This window comes from Theropithecus gelada, chromosome 5, assembly GCF_003255815.1.
Source record: "Theropithecus gelada isolate Dixy chromosome 5, Tgel_1.0, whole genome shotgun sequence".
NCBI classification, from domain to species: Eukaryota; Metazoa; Chordata; class Mammalia; order Primates; family Cercopithecidae; genus Theropithecus; species Theropithecus gelada.
Window position 1 is genome coordinate 136,667,004 of NC_037672.1, and position 18,584 is coordinate 136,685,587.

The 18,584-nt window shown below is 38.0% G+C and overlaps 1 protein-coding gene across 3 annotated transcripts in view; it reads left to right on the top strand.

Moving 5' to 3' along the window:
• Positions 1–18,584, top strand: part of NAA15 (N(alpha)-acetyltransferase 15, NatA auxiliary subunit) — a 92,570-nt gene that overhangs the window by 62,539 nt on the left and 11,447 nt on the right. For 2 of the 3 annotated variants that reach the window (XM_025385047.1, XM_025385048.1), the window contains exons 14-17: positions 873–1,086; positions 9,514–9,707; positions 15,218–15,326; positions 18,219–18,317. In XM_025385047.1, coding sequence (XP_025240832.1) covers positions 873–1,086; positions 9,514–9,707; positions 15,218–15,326; positions 18,219–18,317 — 616 coding nt within the window. Of the gene's footprint in view, positions 1–872; positions 1,087–9,513; positions 9,708–15,217; positions 15,327–18,218; positions 18,318–18,584 lie in introns of those variants that run through there. The other variant, XM_025385049.1, reaches the window with a different exon arrangement.

Sequence of the window (18,584 nt, forward strand, 5' to 3'; positions counted from 1 at the left end):
GCTATGTTTTTATTGATTTTTGAACCTTTCAAATTGCTGCTGCTGCTTTAGTAGTACATACACAGCTGATTAAATTACTCCTAGGATCCTGTTCATTGTAGAGTTTATTGATGATGCCATATACCCTTGGTAAGATATAAAAGTTGAAGACTTTTCACAGTATTTCTTCTATAGCATATGTAATTTCATGCTTTTTGATAAAATTGTTTTCTTAATCCTCTTCACTTCTGACTCATTTCCATGACTAGTGGTTGGTTTTTCTTTTTTGTGTTTTACAAAGATAAACGTAGTTTATATAACTATTTTCACATTTGTAATATTGTCAAGTATAGAATACCAAAGCTTAGTTGAAATGCATCAGGTTCCTGATTGCTTGACTTACTTGCTAATTGATTTTTTCCCACATACCAGCATCACATTGCATAGGATTCAGATTTGTATCCTCAAAAAAAATTACCAAATACATATTGTAATCCTTTGCAAATTATTCTAAATATAAAAACTCAATGTTTAACATGTGAATCTACTTTCTTGCACTACTATGTATGTTAATAAATTATGTTTGATGTTGTCACAACAGCTTTAAGTATAATTAAGGAAGGGATAATGAATAAATATAGTTTTAAAGCTTCCTTTTTCAACAAATGATTCAATGCCTTCAGTATGCCATATCCTGTGCTAGACAATAGCTAACTGTATTTGCTTATTTGAAATGCAAAATATTCCTGTTGAATAATTGTAATTTTTTTTTTTTTTTTTAAATTTTACTAGTTTTTTCATGCCAAAGTAACAAGTATTCCAAGCCTTCGATTTTATAGTTTTCTTAGCCATTGCTGTACTTCGGTATAATAACAAAAAGATAATTTTGTTAGCATTTTATAGAAATCACTGATGACCAGTTTGACTTTCATACATACTGTATGAGGAAGATTACCCTTAGATCATATGTGGACTTATTAAAACTAGAAGATGTACTTCGACAGCATCCATTTTACTTCAAGGCAGCAAGAATTGCTATAGAAATCTATTTGAAGCTTCATGACAACCCCCTTACAGATGAGAATAAAGAACACGAAGCTGATACAGGTATAATATTCAGAGTTCTTCTTGTGCTCTGGTGTGTCTATGTGTATTTATGTTTTTCAGTAATATATATTTTTCTTGAGCACCACGTGGGAAGATATACAGGGTTCTCTAAACAACAAAAGAAAAATGTTTACTTTTATGCTTCCAAAGTTAAACAAGAATTTAATTTGCAGTTATTCATTAGCATTTAAGAAGTTTGCATATCATGAGTTTTACATTTAATATCTGGTTTACCCAAAATTATAAATTGCTAACTATTTTACAGGTACTAGATTGCTAATTGTATAATTAGTATTATAATTCTGCATTAGTGTTGGCTATTAGTATTACTAGTTATTTTTTTGAAATGGAGTCTCGCTCTGTTTCCCATGCTGGAGTGCAGTGCATGATCTCGGCTCACTGCAACCTCCCACGTTCAAGCGATTCTCCTGCCTCAGCCTCCCGAGTAGCTGGGATTACAGGTGCCCACCACCACGCCTGGCTAAGTTTGTGTTTTTAGTGGAGACAGGGTTTCATCATGTTGTCCAGGCTAGTCTCGAACCCCTGACCTCAAGTGATCTGCCCACCTCGGCCTCACAGAGTGCTGGGATTGGCCTCTTAAGTGCTGGGATTACAGGCATGAGCCACTGTTCCCGGCCTATTCCTTTTTTAATAGTAATTTATAATTAACCTACTAAAAATGAATATTGCTTGAACATTAAAAACCAGCTTGGGATAAAGCTAGGAAAATTGCACAGTGACTTATCATTTGACCCATTTTTAATGTACTATTTTTATAGCAGGGCATCAGAATGACTAGGGAGAAGTCTTCCTTAGACAGTTATTTGGGGAAGAACCTGAGAATGAGTGATCTCATATGTAGAAAAATATAAATTTTGTGACTTACTCATGGCAAAAATGTTGTATAAAAACTGTGCTAGATTTTTTTTTTCTTCTGAGCTTATTTTTTGAGGATATGATTGGCTAATTTCTGTATCCTTCCTTCTGCTAAAGAGCTTTTGAATTATTTTGCTAATTTGTCATTAATTTTTACTTCTTGTTGCCTATGGACAGTTCAGAAATTTCTAAGGTCACATACTGAGGCCTTTGTACAGATATCACTTGAATCTCTTTCTACCTGTTGGTGTTGCTTCAACTTAAAAGAAAACACCAGCAAGAAGAATCTGCTGGACAATTTACAGTTGAAGTTGAGAGCTATGACCCTCTGGCTTCTTTTGTTTTTCTTTCTTTTTATTCTTCTGCCTCCTTCCTTCTCTTCTTCAAATTATACAAATAATACACAATTAACTTTTCAAAGCTGAGACTATTAATACAGAAATATACTTAGCAAATATGAAGATCCCCTTTCACTTTTCTCCCACCCATTGTTCATTCCAGCAATTATCCCTGTGAAAGGACCAGTTCCCTTTATGCACAGCTACAGTTTCCAGAGTTCTCTGTGTACATATACACATGCATTTCAGGATGGTTCTTTGCAGGGTTTCTTGTTTATTTTTCTTTAGTCCACAATTGGGTTTATATCATACTCAGTGTTCTGCAATTTGGACTTTTTACCCCATTTAATAGTATTGCTCCATGTCTGCATATCATAATTATTATTTTCACTGTTAACATTTTAATGACTATTTAGGAATCTATGTGAATTTTTTCACCATTATAGTACTATAGTAAATGTCCTTATACATAATTATGTGCATATTTATTTAGCATGGATTATTAAAAGCGGAAATTGGTGGATTGAAAAGTATGAAAATTTGAGATAAAGGGTTCCTTAGTTTTTATTACCACCAACATGGATATTGAGATTTTCTTTTAATTTACATTATTGCCAGCTCTGAAAATTACTGTTCCTTTACATTTTTGTATGTTGGGCAAAATATCTAGTTTACAATTTATATATTTTGTTTGTTTGTTTTGTTTTGTTTGAGACAGGATCTCATACTATTTCCTAGTCTGGAGTCCACTAATGTGATCATAACTCACTGAAGCCTTGAGCTCCTGGGCTCAGGCAATCCTCCCACCTCAGCCTCCTGAGTAGCTGGCCTCCCACCTTAGCCTTCTGAGTAGCTGGGACTACAGGTGCATGCCACTGCACCCAGCTAATTTATTTTTGTAGAGACGTGGTCTTGCCATGTTGCCGAGGCTTGTCTTGAACCCCTTGGCTCAAGTGATTCTCCTGCCTTGGCCTCCCAAATTATTGGGATTATAGGCATAAGCCACTATGTTTGGCCAATTTCTAGATTTTTAATGGAGTGGATTATATATTTTCTTTTTTTCACTTAGGTTTTATCCTTTAAGAATAGTATCTTTCATTATATACAATTTTTAATTTTTAATACTTAGTCTTTTTTTGTGGCTTCTAGGTCTTGCTTAGAAAGGCTTTTTCTACTTAAAAATTTAAAATATATTTATGAATATCTTCTGTGTTTTTCTTCTAATACGTCTGCTTTGCAATTTTTAGATTTGGCTCTTTAAACATTTGGAGTTAATTTTTATATACTTTGTAAGGTGGAGGGTGGCTTTCCACCTCCCTTCTTCCCCAAAATAGACTGCTAACTTCTCAGTAATATTTATTGAATAGGTTTTTCTATTCCCCACTGATTTCAAATGCTACCTTTATCATAATAAATTCTGGAAAAATAATTTAGTAGGTCATAGGCATGGTTTCTTGGTCTAACATGATACGATTAAAACTACATGGTATTGACATCAGTACAGATAGGTTTCTGTTGTTATGATCCATTTTTCTCAATCTAACACTGTCTTTAGAATTTTCGTGTTTTTACATGCAGATTTTTGCTTATGCATACATGGTAGAATTAGCTTGTCTTCCAGAAGGTTTCTGATACTAGGTTGATTCATTTTTCAGTTGATTTTTGAAAATTTTCTATGTAGGCCATTATGTTAATCTGTAAATGGCAGTAGTTTTATTTCTTTCAGTATTTATACCTTTCCCCCTTATGTCTTCTGGTCTGGTTAGAGTTGCTAAAACAGTGGTGATTAGTAGGAACAAAAGTGTGCTTGCTGCCTTTTTTTCTATAGAGGTAGTACTTCTAATGCTTCATGATAAAGTTTAATATTTATTTTTGAGATGGAGTTTCACTCTTTTCACGCAGGCTGGAGTGCAGTACAATCTTGGCTCACTGCAACCTCCGCCTCCTGGTTTCAAGCAATTCTCCTGCCTCAGCCTCCTGAGTAGCTGAGATTACAGTCATGCGCCACCACTCCCGGCTAATTTTTGTATTTTTAGTAGAGACGGGGTTTCTCCATGTTGGTCGGGCTGGTCTCGAACTCCTGGTGATTCGCCCACCTCGGCCTCCCAAAGTGCTGGGATTACAGGTATGAGCCACCATGCCGACCTACATTTGGCTTTTTAATCATCTGGAGTTTAGTATAGCATAGAAGAAGCCTAGACTTTGGAGTCCAAGTGAAGTAGATTTACATCCTTGCTCTGCCTTTTACCATGACTGAGTTATTTTCCTCTGAAACCTCAGTTTTCTCATATGTAAAATAATATTATACTCTAATTCATGAGGTTGTTGAGGACATCAAATGAAATACAATGTATGGGGTATGGGCTGGGTGCAGTGGCACACACCACTGGGCTGGGCACACACCACTGGGCTGGGTGCAGTGGCACTTTTGGAGGCCAAGGGAGGTGGATCATTTGAGTCTAGGAGTCCGAGACCAGCCTGGGCAACATGGTGAAACAAATGTCTCTACAAATACAAAAAAACCCCCAGCCAACCAACCAACCAACCAACCAAACAAAACAGGCATGGTGGTGAGCACCTGCAGTTCTAGCTGCTTAGGAGGCAGGAGTGGAAGGATCATTTGAGCCCTGGAAGTCAGAGCTGCAGTGAACTATGTTCGCCACTATACTCCAGCCTGGGTGACAGAGTGAGATCCTATCTCAAAGAAAAAAAGAAAGAAAAAATTCAAGGTATGCATTGTATCTATCATGTAGCAAGGCTACAATTGGTAGCAATTATTTTACCAGTCGTTAAAAAGATCAATGCTTATGTTGCCATCCATTTATAGTTTTGTGTTTCCAGAATGTAATTTTTTGGTCTCTATTAGAATTTTTTTGTTTTTTGCTTTTTGTTTTAGTATTATGGGATTCTTCGCTAGGAAAAAGATAAATAATGCATTTGTTTTCGTTGGCTATATGTTATCTATTGCTGCATCATAAATTAATCCCGCCGGGCGCGGTGGCTCAAGCCTGTAATCCCAGCACTTTGGGAGGCCGAGGCGGGTGGATCACGAGGTCAGGAGATCGAGACTATCCTGGCTAACATGGTGAAACCCCGTCTCTACTAAAAATACAAAAAACTAGCCGGGCGTGGTGGCGGGCGCCTGTAGTCTCAGCTACTTGGGAGGCTGAGGCAGGAGAATGGCGTGAACCCGGGAGGCGGAGCTTGCAGTGAGCCGAGATCACGCCACTGCACTCCAGCCTGGGAGCACAGCGAGACTCCGTCTCAAAAAAAAAAAAAAAAAAAAAAAAAAAAAAAAAAAAAAAAAATAAATTAATTAATCCCTAAATTTAGCAGCTTAAAATAACCCTTTTTTTGGGTCAGGAATTCAGAAGTGTCTAAGTCACTGACTCAGGGTCTCTCATGAAGTTGTCGTTGAGATTTTGGATGGGCCTACCATCACTGGAAGGCTTGGCTAGGACTGAAAGGATCCATTTCCTAGATGACTTACTCAACCTGGCTGTTGGCATGAGACCTTAGTTCTTAGTCTCTCTGTAGAGTTTCTAGTTTCTGAAGACATGGCAGCTAATGATGACAGAGAAAGGCAGAAGCCACAACACCTTTTTAATGTTCTGTTCACCTGATATCACGCCATTACTTCCTTCATATTCTAATTGGTCAGAAGAGAGTCACCAAGCACAACCTATTTGAGGGGAGTAGAATGGAAGAATTTGTAGACATAATTTTTAACTGTCATCGTCTGCATTTTGGTTACATTATTGTTTTGGGTTTTTTGTTTGTTTGTTTGTTTTTAATTTTAAGACAGGGTCTCACTCTGTCTTCCAGGCTAGAGTGCAGAGACTCAGTCATAGCTCATTCAGCCTCAAACTCCTGGGTTCAGCCAGTCCCCCAACCTCAGCCTCCACGTAGGTAGGACTACAGGCACATGCCACCACACCCAACTAATTTAAAAATTCTTTGTAGAGGTGAGGTCTTGCTATGTTGCCCAGGCTGGTCTCAAATTCCTGAGCTCAAGTGATCCTCCTGCCTTGGCCTCCCAAAGTGCTGGGATTACAGGCATGAGCCACCACGCCCAGCTTACATTATTCTTATATGCAAAATATAGTTAGCCTTTTCAAGGCTTTCAGAAGTCTATCCCATTGTAACATTAGCTTAAAGTTCAGAATCTTGTCATGTAAATCAGGTACAGGTACTGAAGCAGCTCCTTGAGTATAAGTGTTTTATTTTTTATTTTTAACCTTAAGTGTGGCTTTTCAATTATAGTTCTTTTAATATGAAATCCTGTGAACTAAAATTACAAGTTATTTATCAACTACACACCCAATATAAAATGAGACAGGCATAGGACAACCACTGTAGACATTATTAGGAGGCACACAGGAGTTACTGCGTCCATCCTCAAGTCCAGTGGGGCATGGCTTAATAGTTCTTTGATGAGGACCCAAGACTAGAATAATTTTCCATGGCTCTTGGCCCTGCCCTCTGAGTTCCTGCTTCCACTTTCTGAATTATCCTTTTTTTCTTTCTGAAGTTAACATTTGTTTGCAACTGAGTAGTTTTTCAGTATTCTTCCAGCCAGTAAAATGTTGTGAGTCTAAAGACCTCTTTTCACTTTGTGCTGTCGTTCTTTTCCATCCAGATTTACTATTTCTGCCCATAGAATAAACATCATGAATCTTTCATGAGTCTTACTGGAATCCACGTGTACCTTGAGCTTCTATGGAGGGGAGAACACCCTTAAGTTTCTTAGAAGTTTTATTGTTTGAGAGAATCTGTGAGTCATACTCTTAAAATTTTTAGAGAGCCTTTCTTCAGACTAACTAGTGAGGCACCACCATATTCTGAGTAACAAAAGATTGTAATGCCAAGCCCTTTGCCTTCCCTCTTGACCTGTTTTCCTGACAATTCCCTGGGTTTGATCTTTGCCCAGCAAGCCATTTCTGGAGAGACTGAGAGTTTTCAAAACCATCAAGCCCCTGTCTCTTTTCTTTAGTTTCTTTTTCCTCTTGCATTTTTCCTGGGCACTTTGCCTAAAAATCCCTTCAGTTAGTTAGTTAGCTCACTGAGTTCATTTGACACATTTTATAACACTTGCTAAACTTTCTGCTACTCTGTGGCTATAACATATCCTTCACTTCATTTTAAGGACTCACCTGCAGCCTCCCCCAAGTCTAGACTTCTATGAATAGTCCAAGGCTCTTCCAACTTCCACTAAAGCCCTACTCAAAGTGTCCACCTTTTGCAACTCCCTCACTCCAAAGTTACTCCCACATTTTAGGTTTTTGTTACAGCAGTATCTCATGTCCAGGTACCAAAATTTATATTGTTTATCTATTGCTGCAAAACAAATTACTCAAAAACATAGCAGCTTTAAATAGCAATCATTTATTATCTGACTGTTACTGTGTGTCAGGAATCCAGAGGTCACTTAGCTGTATGTTTCGGAAGACTCTGGGTCTCTCAGGCTGTTGAAGTCAAGATGTTGGCTGGGCACGGTGGTTCATGCCTGTAGTCCTAATGCTTTGGGAAGCTGAGGTGGGTGGGTTGCTTGAGTCTAGGAGTTCGAGACCAGCTTTGTCAACATAGTGAGACCTTGTCTCTATTTATATTTTAAAAAAGAAAGTTGCCAGCTGGAGCATCTGAAGGATCGACTTGGCTTGGAGGATCTCCTTCCATTATGGCTTACTCGCATGGCCAGAGGCATCAGTTCTTGGCCACACATTGGTCTTTCCATAAGATTGATTGAGTTTCCTCATAAGCTGGCGTCCTCTGAATGATCCAAGAGAAAGCAAGGAGGAACCTATAGACCATTTATGTCCTAATATTAATGTTACATACCTTTCAAATTTGTTCCTGGAAATCAAAATAATATAAATTTTTCACTATATTGTAGCATATTTGTCAGTGATTTCCAGTCTTTTGAGACATTCGATAGTTTATACTTCTAGGGATATTGTTAATTTTCAATATTAAATTTTTAATTTACTGTAGAGTTATTCATTTATTCTGTTAACAAATATTTGAGTGTTGTTTGTATGTTTCAGCATGCTGCTAGGCCATGAAAATAAGAAGGTTACAAATGACACAGGAGCTCCTTTACCAGAGAGCTCATAGCTTAAAAGAGAGACAACTGTATAAACAAACTATTGTGACAAGCAAAATATATTAGCCGTAGTGGCAGCACAGAGAGAATGAATAATTGTTTGGCCAGGTTAGAGAAGGCATAATAAGAGAGCATAGTCCTCTGAAGCCATAGAGATATGCAACAGCTTGTTATATTCATAGATTGCAAATACTTTGATATTGCTGTTTAACTTGTATGTTTTGCTGTGATCATTTGTTTACATGCATATGCCATGTGGTTTACATGCATACCCCATGTGGTTTCAAGAAAGTTTTCTGAAGTGGTTCCATTGTTTCCTATCTGATGTTGAACCATTAAAAGGGTACGTACTGCTGGGCGTGGTGGCTCGCGCCTGTAATCCCAGCACTTTGGGAGGCCGAGGCAGGCGGATCAGGGGGTCAGGAGTTTGAGACCAGCCTGACCAACATGGTGTATTTTGCTAAAAATACAAAATATTAAATACAAAATACAAAAATTAGCCGGGCGTGGTCGCGCGTGCCTGTTAATCCCATTTACTCGGGAGGCTCAGGCAGGAGAATTGCTTGAACCTGGGAGGCAGAGGTTGCAGTAAGCCAATATTACGCTACTGTACTCCAGCCTGGGTGACAGAGTGAGACTCTGTCTCAAAAATAAATAAATAAAAGGTCTATGTACATATAGGGACATTTACGTCCATACCGTGCAATATTTTTTTAAATTTGTTTTTTGAGACAGAGTTTCGCTCTTGTTTCCCAGGCTGGAATGCAGTGGTGTGATCTTGGTTCACTGCAGCCTCTGCCTCCTGGGTTCAAGCAATTATGCTACTTCAGCCCCCTGAGTAGCAGGGATTACAGGCGCGCACCACACCCCGCTAATTTTTGTATTTGTAGTAGAGATGGGGTTTCACCATGTTGACCAGGCTGGTCTTGAACTCTTGACCTCAGGTCATCTGCCCACCCCGGCCTCCCAAAGTGCTGGGATTACAGGCATGAGACGCCATGCCCAGCCTCATGCAGTATTTTTTAATGGGAGTTTGGTAATATCAAATAATACTTAAAATTACTAATCTGATTAACATGCTTGTTAATTTTATTAACTTATTGCCTGCAGCAAACATGTCTGACAAAGAGCTAAAGAAGTTACGTAATAAACAAAGAAGAGCTCAAAAGAAAGCCCAGATAGAAGAAGAGAAAAAAAATGCAGAAAAAGAAAAGCAACAGAGAAATCAGAAAAAGAAGAAGGATGATGATGATGAGGAAATTGGAGGTCCAAAAGAAGAACTTATTCCAGAGAAACTGGCCAAGGTACTTAATAGTGTTTAGCACAATTGAGTGACATTTTATGACCAGCTGTTGTCATTTTCATACTGTTTTATTTGACCAATGTGATTATAGATTTTAGAGCCAAAAATTATTTTATTTTTTAGTATTCTTTCTTTAATATTTTGTTTCTGATCGTGTTTCATGTTTAAAACTTGAGATAATGATCCTGTTCCAAAGTCATGTAGTATAGTATGGCGGAAAAAATTTTGGCTTTTGAGTCATTCTGATCTGGGTCCAGATGTTAGCTCTTATAGTTTCACTGTGTGCCCTTGGACACTGTCTAACCTCTCTGATGGTTTTTTCATCTATAAAATGGAACTAAGAAAATCCTTATTTAGGACTGGAGAAAAAATATATATGTAAAGCATCTAGTGTCTGTTACAGTGGTAACATGCAAGTTTTTATGTCTAGGCTAAATTGAGTTTGTTAAAAACTGAGGACTATACGTGTATCTCCCACTACCTATGTTGTCAGTTTACATTATTTCTTTTCTAGCCTAAGGCCATAAATATTTTCCCCAGGCCAAAATCTGACCTGCTGGTTTTAACCATTAAGCTGAAACCAAGGTATTCATTGTCACATGAACCATTTTGATTAATAACATTCCTTTGTCCTTTCTTCTGACCCTAGACATCTTCCTGCTTTGTGTGAAAATAATTGCATAATTTGTTATGTTAAAGCAATATAGTAAGCAATCGCCCCAGACTTTAATTAAGGAAAATTATAATGCCAAACAAATTATAAATTATAATGCCACCAAGGAAAATTATAATGCCAAACAAATAGAGTTGGAGAATATGTTTAGAATTCTGTTCACCAGAGCAGGTGGACAGTAATATCACATAGACATAGTAATATTGCTATGTGAAATATAGCCATGTGCCTATAGTTCCAACTGTGTTGGAGGCTGAGGTGGGAGGATCACTTGAATCTAGGAGTTTGAGGCTGCAGTAACGCTGTGAGCTATGATCATGCCTGTGAATAGCCATTGCACTCCAGCCTGGGAGACACAGCAAGACTGTCTCTTAAAAAAATAAAAAGAAAAATATCACACACACACACACACACACACACGAAATATAGAAACATCTAGTTGGATTCTACAAGGATTTATTGACATCTTTTTACAAATAATTGTATACCTGCTAGGAACAAACACAATACCTTTTTATTCTTGGGAATTTATTGGAAGACTACACAGGGAAACAAGAAAGCAAAGAAAATGGACCTTCAGACCTCGGAGAATTTCAGTCATTCAGGGCATAGGACTTAAACTTTAGACCTTCTATCTTTATGCCCCCACTTTATTACTACTACTTTTACCACCTTCACTGCCTGCCTGCTGCTGTCATCACTTTGTCTACTTGCTTTTCCCTTTATCCCATGATTTTCCTTAATGACGTTTTTCATTATACCTCTTCATGTTTTCATGTATTTCTTAAGGAGAGGATCTCTTTTGATTATTTAGTTACTGTTTAATAAAGAGTACACCTACAGAGCGGAATTCTTGTACTAGATTTCCTTAAAGACTGTTAGGTTTTCCTTGTGTCCAGGGTGTCATAATTGCCTTCAAGCCAGATAACAACCTGTGGTCTAATTATTTGTAGCCATGATTGTAGAGTCTGAGAACAAAGTAATGGCTACAAACAGTGCTTCTGACTGCTTTGTTTGGAAGCAGCTTAGTGCAAGGTACCCTTTTTCATGAACTGCTCCTCAGTACATATTATTCTTACCTGTTAGGTACATAAGACCCTTTTCTTCTTCAGCTAACTTCCTCCAAGATGCCCCTGTCTAAAAGCATCTATACTTACCAAGATCTTCAATGTGGTAACAGTGTCAAATTTTACCAAGCCATCATAACTAGGAGTGGCTTTGTAGGTTATTTTAAGAGCTGTCTGCCAAGTCTGGCTCTACGGTATATAGTGTCTCCCCCGCCCCTCAACCCCTCCTTTTTTTGGTGGTCCTGTATTTCAGCTTTCTTCTATGTGGTAAATAGCAAATTTAGTGTCACCAGTTCAGGATAATATTCAGTCATGCATCATTTAACAGGGATACATTCTGAGAAATGCATGCTTGGGTGATTTTGTTGCTTTCTTTTGTTTTTTTTTGAGACAGGGTCTCGCTTTGTCACCTAGGCCTCTTCCTCCTGGCCTCAACTGATCCTCTCACGTCAGCCTCCAGAGTAGCTGGCACTACAGGTGCTCACCACCATGCTTGGCTAATTTATTTTTATTTTTATGGAGATGGGATTCTACCATGTTGCCCAGGCTGGTCTCAAACTCTTGGGCTCAAGGGATCCACCCACCTCAGTCTCCCACAGTGCTGGGATTACAGGTGTGAGCTACCACACCCGCCTTGGGTCATTTTGTTGTGCGAACATCATAGAGTGTATGTACACAAACCTCGATGGTAAAGTCTACTACACACTTAGGCTATATGGTATAGCTGATTGCTTCTAGGCTACAAACCTGTATAGTATGTTACTGTACTGAATACTGTAGGCAATTGTGATACATGGTAAGTAGGTGTGTTACTAAAATGCCCTAAAAATAGGGCATTATAATCTTATGGGACCACTTATGCAGTTCATTGTTGACCAAAACATCGTTATGTAGCACATGACTATATAAAATAAAATCAAAGCATTATTAAATTAGCAGTAGTTCCAGTAAAGAAGGAGAAAAGGAAAATGGGAATTAGTAAGGTCAGCATTCAGTCAACTGAGTATAAATCTCAGGTCTTGGCAGAAGCTGTATCACTTGTTTCTCCAACTTACCATGAGGCATTGGTATTTATGAATTCCCTTTTGTAGCAGTCATCCTATATTCCTCCTTGCCTTCACTCAGCTTTTTTTTTTTTTTTTTTTTGAGATGGAATCTCACTCTGTCGCCCAGGCCGGAGTGCAGTAGCGTGATCTCAGCTCACTGCAAGACTCCGCCTCCCAGGTTCAAGTGATTCTCCTGCCTCAGCTTCTCCAGTAGCTGGGATTACAGGCACATGCCACCACGCCCACTAATTGTTTTGTATTTTTTAGTAGAGACGGAGTTTCACCATGTTGGCCAGGCTGGTCTCGAACTCCTGACTTGAAGTGATATGCCCACCTCAGCCTCCCAAAGTGCTGGGATTGCAGGTGTGAGCCACCGTACCCAGCCTAGCATTTTTTTTCCCTGTTGTATATACACTTTTCCTTCCAAAGGCTATGATTCCTTAGTACAGTATTCTTTCTTTAAAAAGTTGAATCATTTTAAACTTTCTGTTGCTGTGCTGGGAGTTGCTATGCTAGAGAGATATACTCCTTTACAACATATCTTAATATGAGGATTAGATTTCAAGTCAGTTTATAAGTTTAAAAATTGCATATGATTAAAATTGCCCTTGGAAGTGTCTTAAATTGCCCATTAAGTGCGGTGCAGTCTTATCCTACATGCATTTAACCTAAGTGAATTCAACTCTTCGTGACTGGATGTAATTTTTTCTTTAAGGGAGACAAAGAATAGTATGCATAATGATGGTTAATTCTATCCAGTATTTCCCTCAGTGAACGCTGGACCCCAGCTGACTGTGAGATGGGAGGCATGACTGCCACAGTCCATTTCAGTTCTTGTGTGCTTATCTTGGTGTGAACATCTTGCTATGATGATTGTTAATTTGGTATTGAAAACATGGTTTTCATACACGTAATACAAAGTATTTATATTTTTATATCTGCCTATCTTCAGCTTAAAGGATTTTCAAGGGATATTTTGACTTTTTTTTCCTGAAATACTGATTTTAGACTTGCATTTCTGATTACATGCTTCCATGTATATATAAAACCTTGTTCTGCACGATGTATGAGTAAATATAGAGTGTAGTTAGATTTCTTGTGGTTATCTACGTATATTTAAACACTTAGATTTACCCTGACAAAGTCTTATCTATGAGAGGTAAACAGAGACTGAGACTACATATCGCAATATCAAACCCAACCCAGATCTCCTTTGGGGGAATATGTTCTTGTTTATTAAAGTTGGAGACAGAATTAATTTATCTGTTTCCTGTCTCCAAGTTCAAGTACTTGATTTAACTAAATATAAATACTTGTATTGATTCACCTGCCCTATAGTCCTTGTTTCCCTTTGTAATAGCAGCCATATCTCTGTGATAGTAAATTACCCTGGTCAATACACTGACCCTCATTTCAATCTGTACCCTAGAGGCATGAAACCATGATACAGCTAGGTGGCAGGTTTGGTTTCCAGTTCTCTGCCTTTATCTGATACAAATATTTCTCCCTTTGTACCAGAAATTCCTATATAGTAGAATATGGAGTCATGGGAGCAAGAAGTAAAATATGTGCAAATGTGTGGGGAAGTCATACCTATGAGGGCCTTTATTTTCTATCTCTTGGTTCCTGAATCCATAGTTATTAGAGTGACAGAGCCATATATTAATTTCTGGTTCTGGTTTAGAACATGTATCCTTCGAAAGAAAACATTCTGACACTAGAGCTGGGCTTTTAATGGGTTATTTTATTGTCATGTAAGGTCAGCTGCTTTACACACTAGGACATGGTGAATCCCATAGAATTCACTTCATTGCTTTTCTTTTTTTTTTTTGTTTTTAATGCAGTGAAACAATTTTCTTGCCCAGAAGCTGTTTTGGTGAAACCACAATTACCGTACTGACAGAGGCACGTTGACCAGATTGCAAATTCATTTTCCATTAGGGTAAATTGTTACTGCCTCTGTGATGAGAGAAGGCAGATATAGAATCCAGATGTTCAGTGCCCTTCTGATAAATATGGTGGTGGTCTTCAGCCCTACCTGAGATAAGACAGGGAATAATCTTGTCTCAATATTCAGTCCAGGAGTTTCAGAATAGTAGCACAATTGCATTATACCTGCCTAGTAATGATTACAAGTATATAATTACTATGACATTTATGTAATTAATAAAAAATTGGTAGGAACACAGTTCTATAAATATTAATATTTTAAAAGCCACCTCAATATTAATGTCATTTGAATAAATATGAATTCCTATAGAATTTATAGAACAAAGCAAGACAGAATGGATAGTGTATGATTTTGAATAGCTTGATTATACTTTATTTTGTTTGAATTATAAAGAACATTCACTCATTCTGTCATGGTCTCTATAGTTTCCTTTGTACTTCTCCTATCCTAGTTCACATCTCTTCTTTTTTCCCCCTTGGCTATCTGACCTGTTTCTCTTTCTGTCTTTCTTTCTCTGGTTCTATTTTATCTACTTCCTTCTTTTTGGGTAGTTTCTATCCAGCAATAATATAGTATCTGGGGTTAAAAATCAGTTAAGAATTCTAGAATTCAAAATCCCCTTTGTTTAGGTTATGGGAGGTTAAAATATGACAGTATTTTTCCGGGTGACTGGTAAGTGGTTTTATTTTTTAAAAATAAGAAATTTTAGTAGAATAAAATCACATTCCCCAAGAACCTTACTTTCATTTGTATAATATCTTTTATTTTTGTTAGGTTGAAACTCCATTGGAAGAAGCTATTAAATTTTTAACACCGTTGAAGAACTTGGTGAAGAACAAGATAGAGACTCATCTTTTTGCCTTTGAGATTTACTTTAGGAAAGGTAGGCAATTAGGGTACAGTGGCCCTGATAAAACTGATCACTGTATTTCTTAGGTATAGTCACCCAACTGTGATAGCCTTACCACTGTACGATTATTTAGCAAATGCCAACACAGCTTTCTCAGAGAAATGCCTGCTATGAACAGAATGTGTAGGGAGATGTAGTGATACGATCACTTCTTTCAGGATATTAGAATCAATGGTAGATGTACATACATAACTAGGATTCAGGTCAGATGTAATTACCGTGTATATGGTTCAAAGAACTGATAATTGTATGGATAAAATTAGTTAATACACAGAGCTTAGACCTAGTACCTGGTGTATAGTAAGCATTAAATAAATGTTAGCTATTATTAGCTATTGTTATAAATAGAAGATAAAATGTTGGGTCTGGATCTTGAGGGATGGATTATATTTCTAAAGGAAAAGATACATAGAAGGCAAGAGTATCTGTTAAGAAAACATGTAAATAATGTTGAGGTTGTCTGAATTGCCTGGAGCAGGTAAAAGATAATGAAGGGTCTTGGTTTCCAGGTTTAGAATGCTTAGAATATATATATAGTAGATAATAAGATTTTAGAGTACTGAGTTAATATTATCCTAGTGGTTAATTGAAAAAAGAGTTCATCACAAAGGTGATACATATTAAAGGAAAGGGAAACTGTTTAATAAGATCAAAGAGAAGGTGTTGCTCTAAACAATTTACCTACTAAAGGAAATTGAATAACATGGTACATCTCTATATGAGCATCCATTTAAAAAGTCATGTTTGGCTGGGCGCAGTGGCTCATGCCTGTAATCCCGGCACTTTGGGAGACTGAGGCAGGCGGATCACCTGAGGTCAGGAGTTTGACACCAGCCTGACCAACACGGAGAAACCCTGTCTCTACTAAAAATACAAAAAATAGACGGGTGTGGTGGTGCATGCCTGTAATCCCAGCTACTCAGGAGGCTGAGGCAGGAGAATCACTTGAACCTGGGAGGCAGAGGTTGTGGTGAGCCTAGATCATGCCATTGTACTCCAGCCTTGGCAACAAGAACGAAACTCCATCTCAAAAAAAAAAAAAAAAAAGGTCATGTTGGCCAGGTGCGGTGGCTCAAGCCTGTAATCCCAGTGCTTTGGGAGGCCGAGATGGGCGGATCACGAGGTCAGGAGATCGAGACCATCCTGGCTAACACGGTGAAACCCCGTCTCTACTAAAAAATACAAAAAACTAGCCGGACAAGGTGTTGGGCACCTGTAGTCCCAGCTACTCGGGAGGCTGAGGCAGGAGAATGGCGTAAACCCGGGAGGTAGAGCTTGCAGTGAGCTGAGATCCGGCCACTGCACCCCAGCCTGGACAACAGAGTGAGACTCTGTCTCAAAAAAAAATAAAAGGTCATGTTTATCAGAAGTAAATGATGTTGGGGAAAAGTTGCTATATTATTCCAAAATAGGATACAGAACTACCTATAAATTGAAATTTTATTAATATATTTACATAGGTGCTTAATATAGAAGTGGCTGGAAAGAAATAGATCAAAAGATAACAAATTGTCTCTTGATAGAATTTCGAGTGATTAAAATATTTACTGTATTTTTTACTTCCCACAATTACTATGTTATAATGTGGAAAATAAGTTTAATAAATAGTCCAATAATTTTCAAACTTTTAACAGTTAATACAACTCCCCCTTTAAAAAAAATTCTTAAATGGAACCCCAAAGTATAAAATTCAAAAGCTGCTCTACTTAAAGTAGGGAAGGGCAATCTGAAGCCCCATTCAGTTGGCTTCTTGGCTGTGTCCTAAGCTCTAAAGGACCCCAGCATTGGGAACCCACTGCAGTTGTGTGAATTGGTAATGACAAAGGCATGACCGTATTTTTGGCTTTTTTAGTATTGGGGACAAGGGAAAGGGCATTAGGAGAAGAGACTGGGGTTTTGAACTTTGATATTGGGAAAATGGTACCAAATTAGGAAAGTTTTATCAAAGAGGTGGTTATAGATAAAACTTGGAAGTGGACTGGTATTCAAGTGCAAATTTCCATATAACAGGTGGAGATACTACTGAATCTTGGGAAATACAGGGAATGGGAGTGGGGATAGCATAGGGAAAGATCAGAGAATGACTGTAAATACAACCTTGGTAACTATTCTACCTTTAGAGGAGAAAGGAGGAGTCACGAATTGACAGGAGAGGAACAGTCAAACAGAAGGGAAGCTGTTTCACTTGTCACAAAATAAAAGAACACCTTCAAATATACACAATGAAATTTTCTAAGTAGTGGGAAAGGTTGCTTTATTTTGAAATTAAGGGCCGGGCGCGGTGGCTCACGCCTGTAATCCCAGCACTTTGGGAGGCCGAGATGGGTGGATCACGAGGTCAGAAGATCGAGACCATCCTGGCTAACACGGTGAAACCCCGTCTCTACTAAAAATACAAAAATTAGCCAGGCGCGGTGGCGGGCGCCTGTAGTCCCAGCCACACAGGAGGCTGAGGCAGGAGAATGGTGTGAACCCGGGAGGCGGAGCTTGCAGTGAGTGGAGATTGCGCCACCGCACTCCAGCCTGGGCAACAGAGCGAGACTTCGTCTCAAAAAAAAAAAAGAAAAGAAATTAAGGAGGTTAGGAAATGAAGGCACTTCAAATTTTCTTTGCTTATATGTCATTAAATATTGCTAAATGCCACCTAAATTTTCTACATTTCACAAAACCCTTTTTCTTAAAGAATGTTATGTGAAAAATATTAACTAATGTTGCTAAATTTGAGGAAAATCGTTTGCCTCAATCATGTTTGTGGTTCTGATGTGATTGACTCTAAATTTACTTTTTCTATTTGTGAAATCTTGGCCCTCCAAAGGAGGCCTCTTATCCAATGATCAAAATATATCTTACTTTCTCTTTTTATAGAAAAGTTTCTTTTGATGCTACAATCAGTAAAGAGGGCATTTGCTATTGATTCTAGTCATCCCTGGCTTCATGAGTGTATGATTCGTCTCTTTAGTACTGGTATGTTTTTGTTTTCCATTACTTAAGTATTTGATACAGTGGTTGATAGTGATGGTATAAGTGGTCTGTACAAGTTTATCATAAACCAAATGATTTTAAAGCTGTCACATATTAAATTAGCTAAGGGAAAAGCAGAGCTGTTTTCTTTATGATGAATGTTTTTATTTTAAGGATACAAGTATTACCTGATTTTGACATAGAATTATTCAGTCCAGATATTTGAGAATCATCTTTGTTTCTGTTTCTAAAAAGTTACATGTAAGTTGA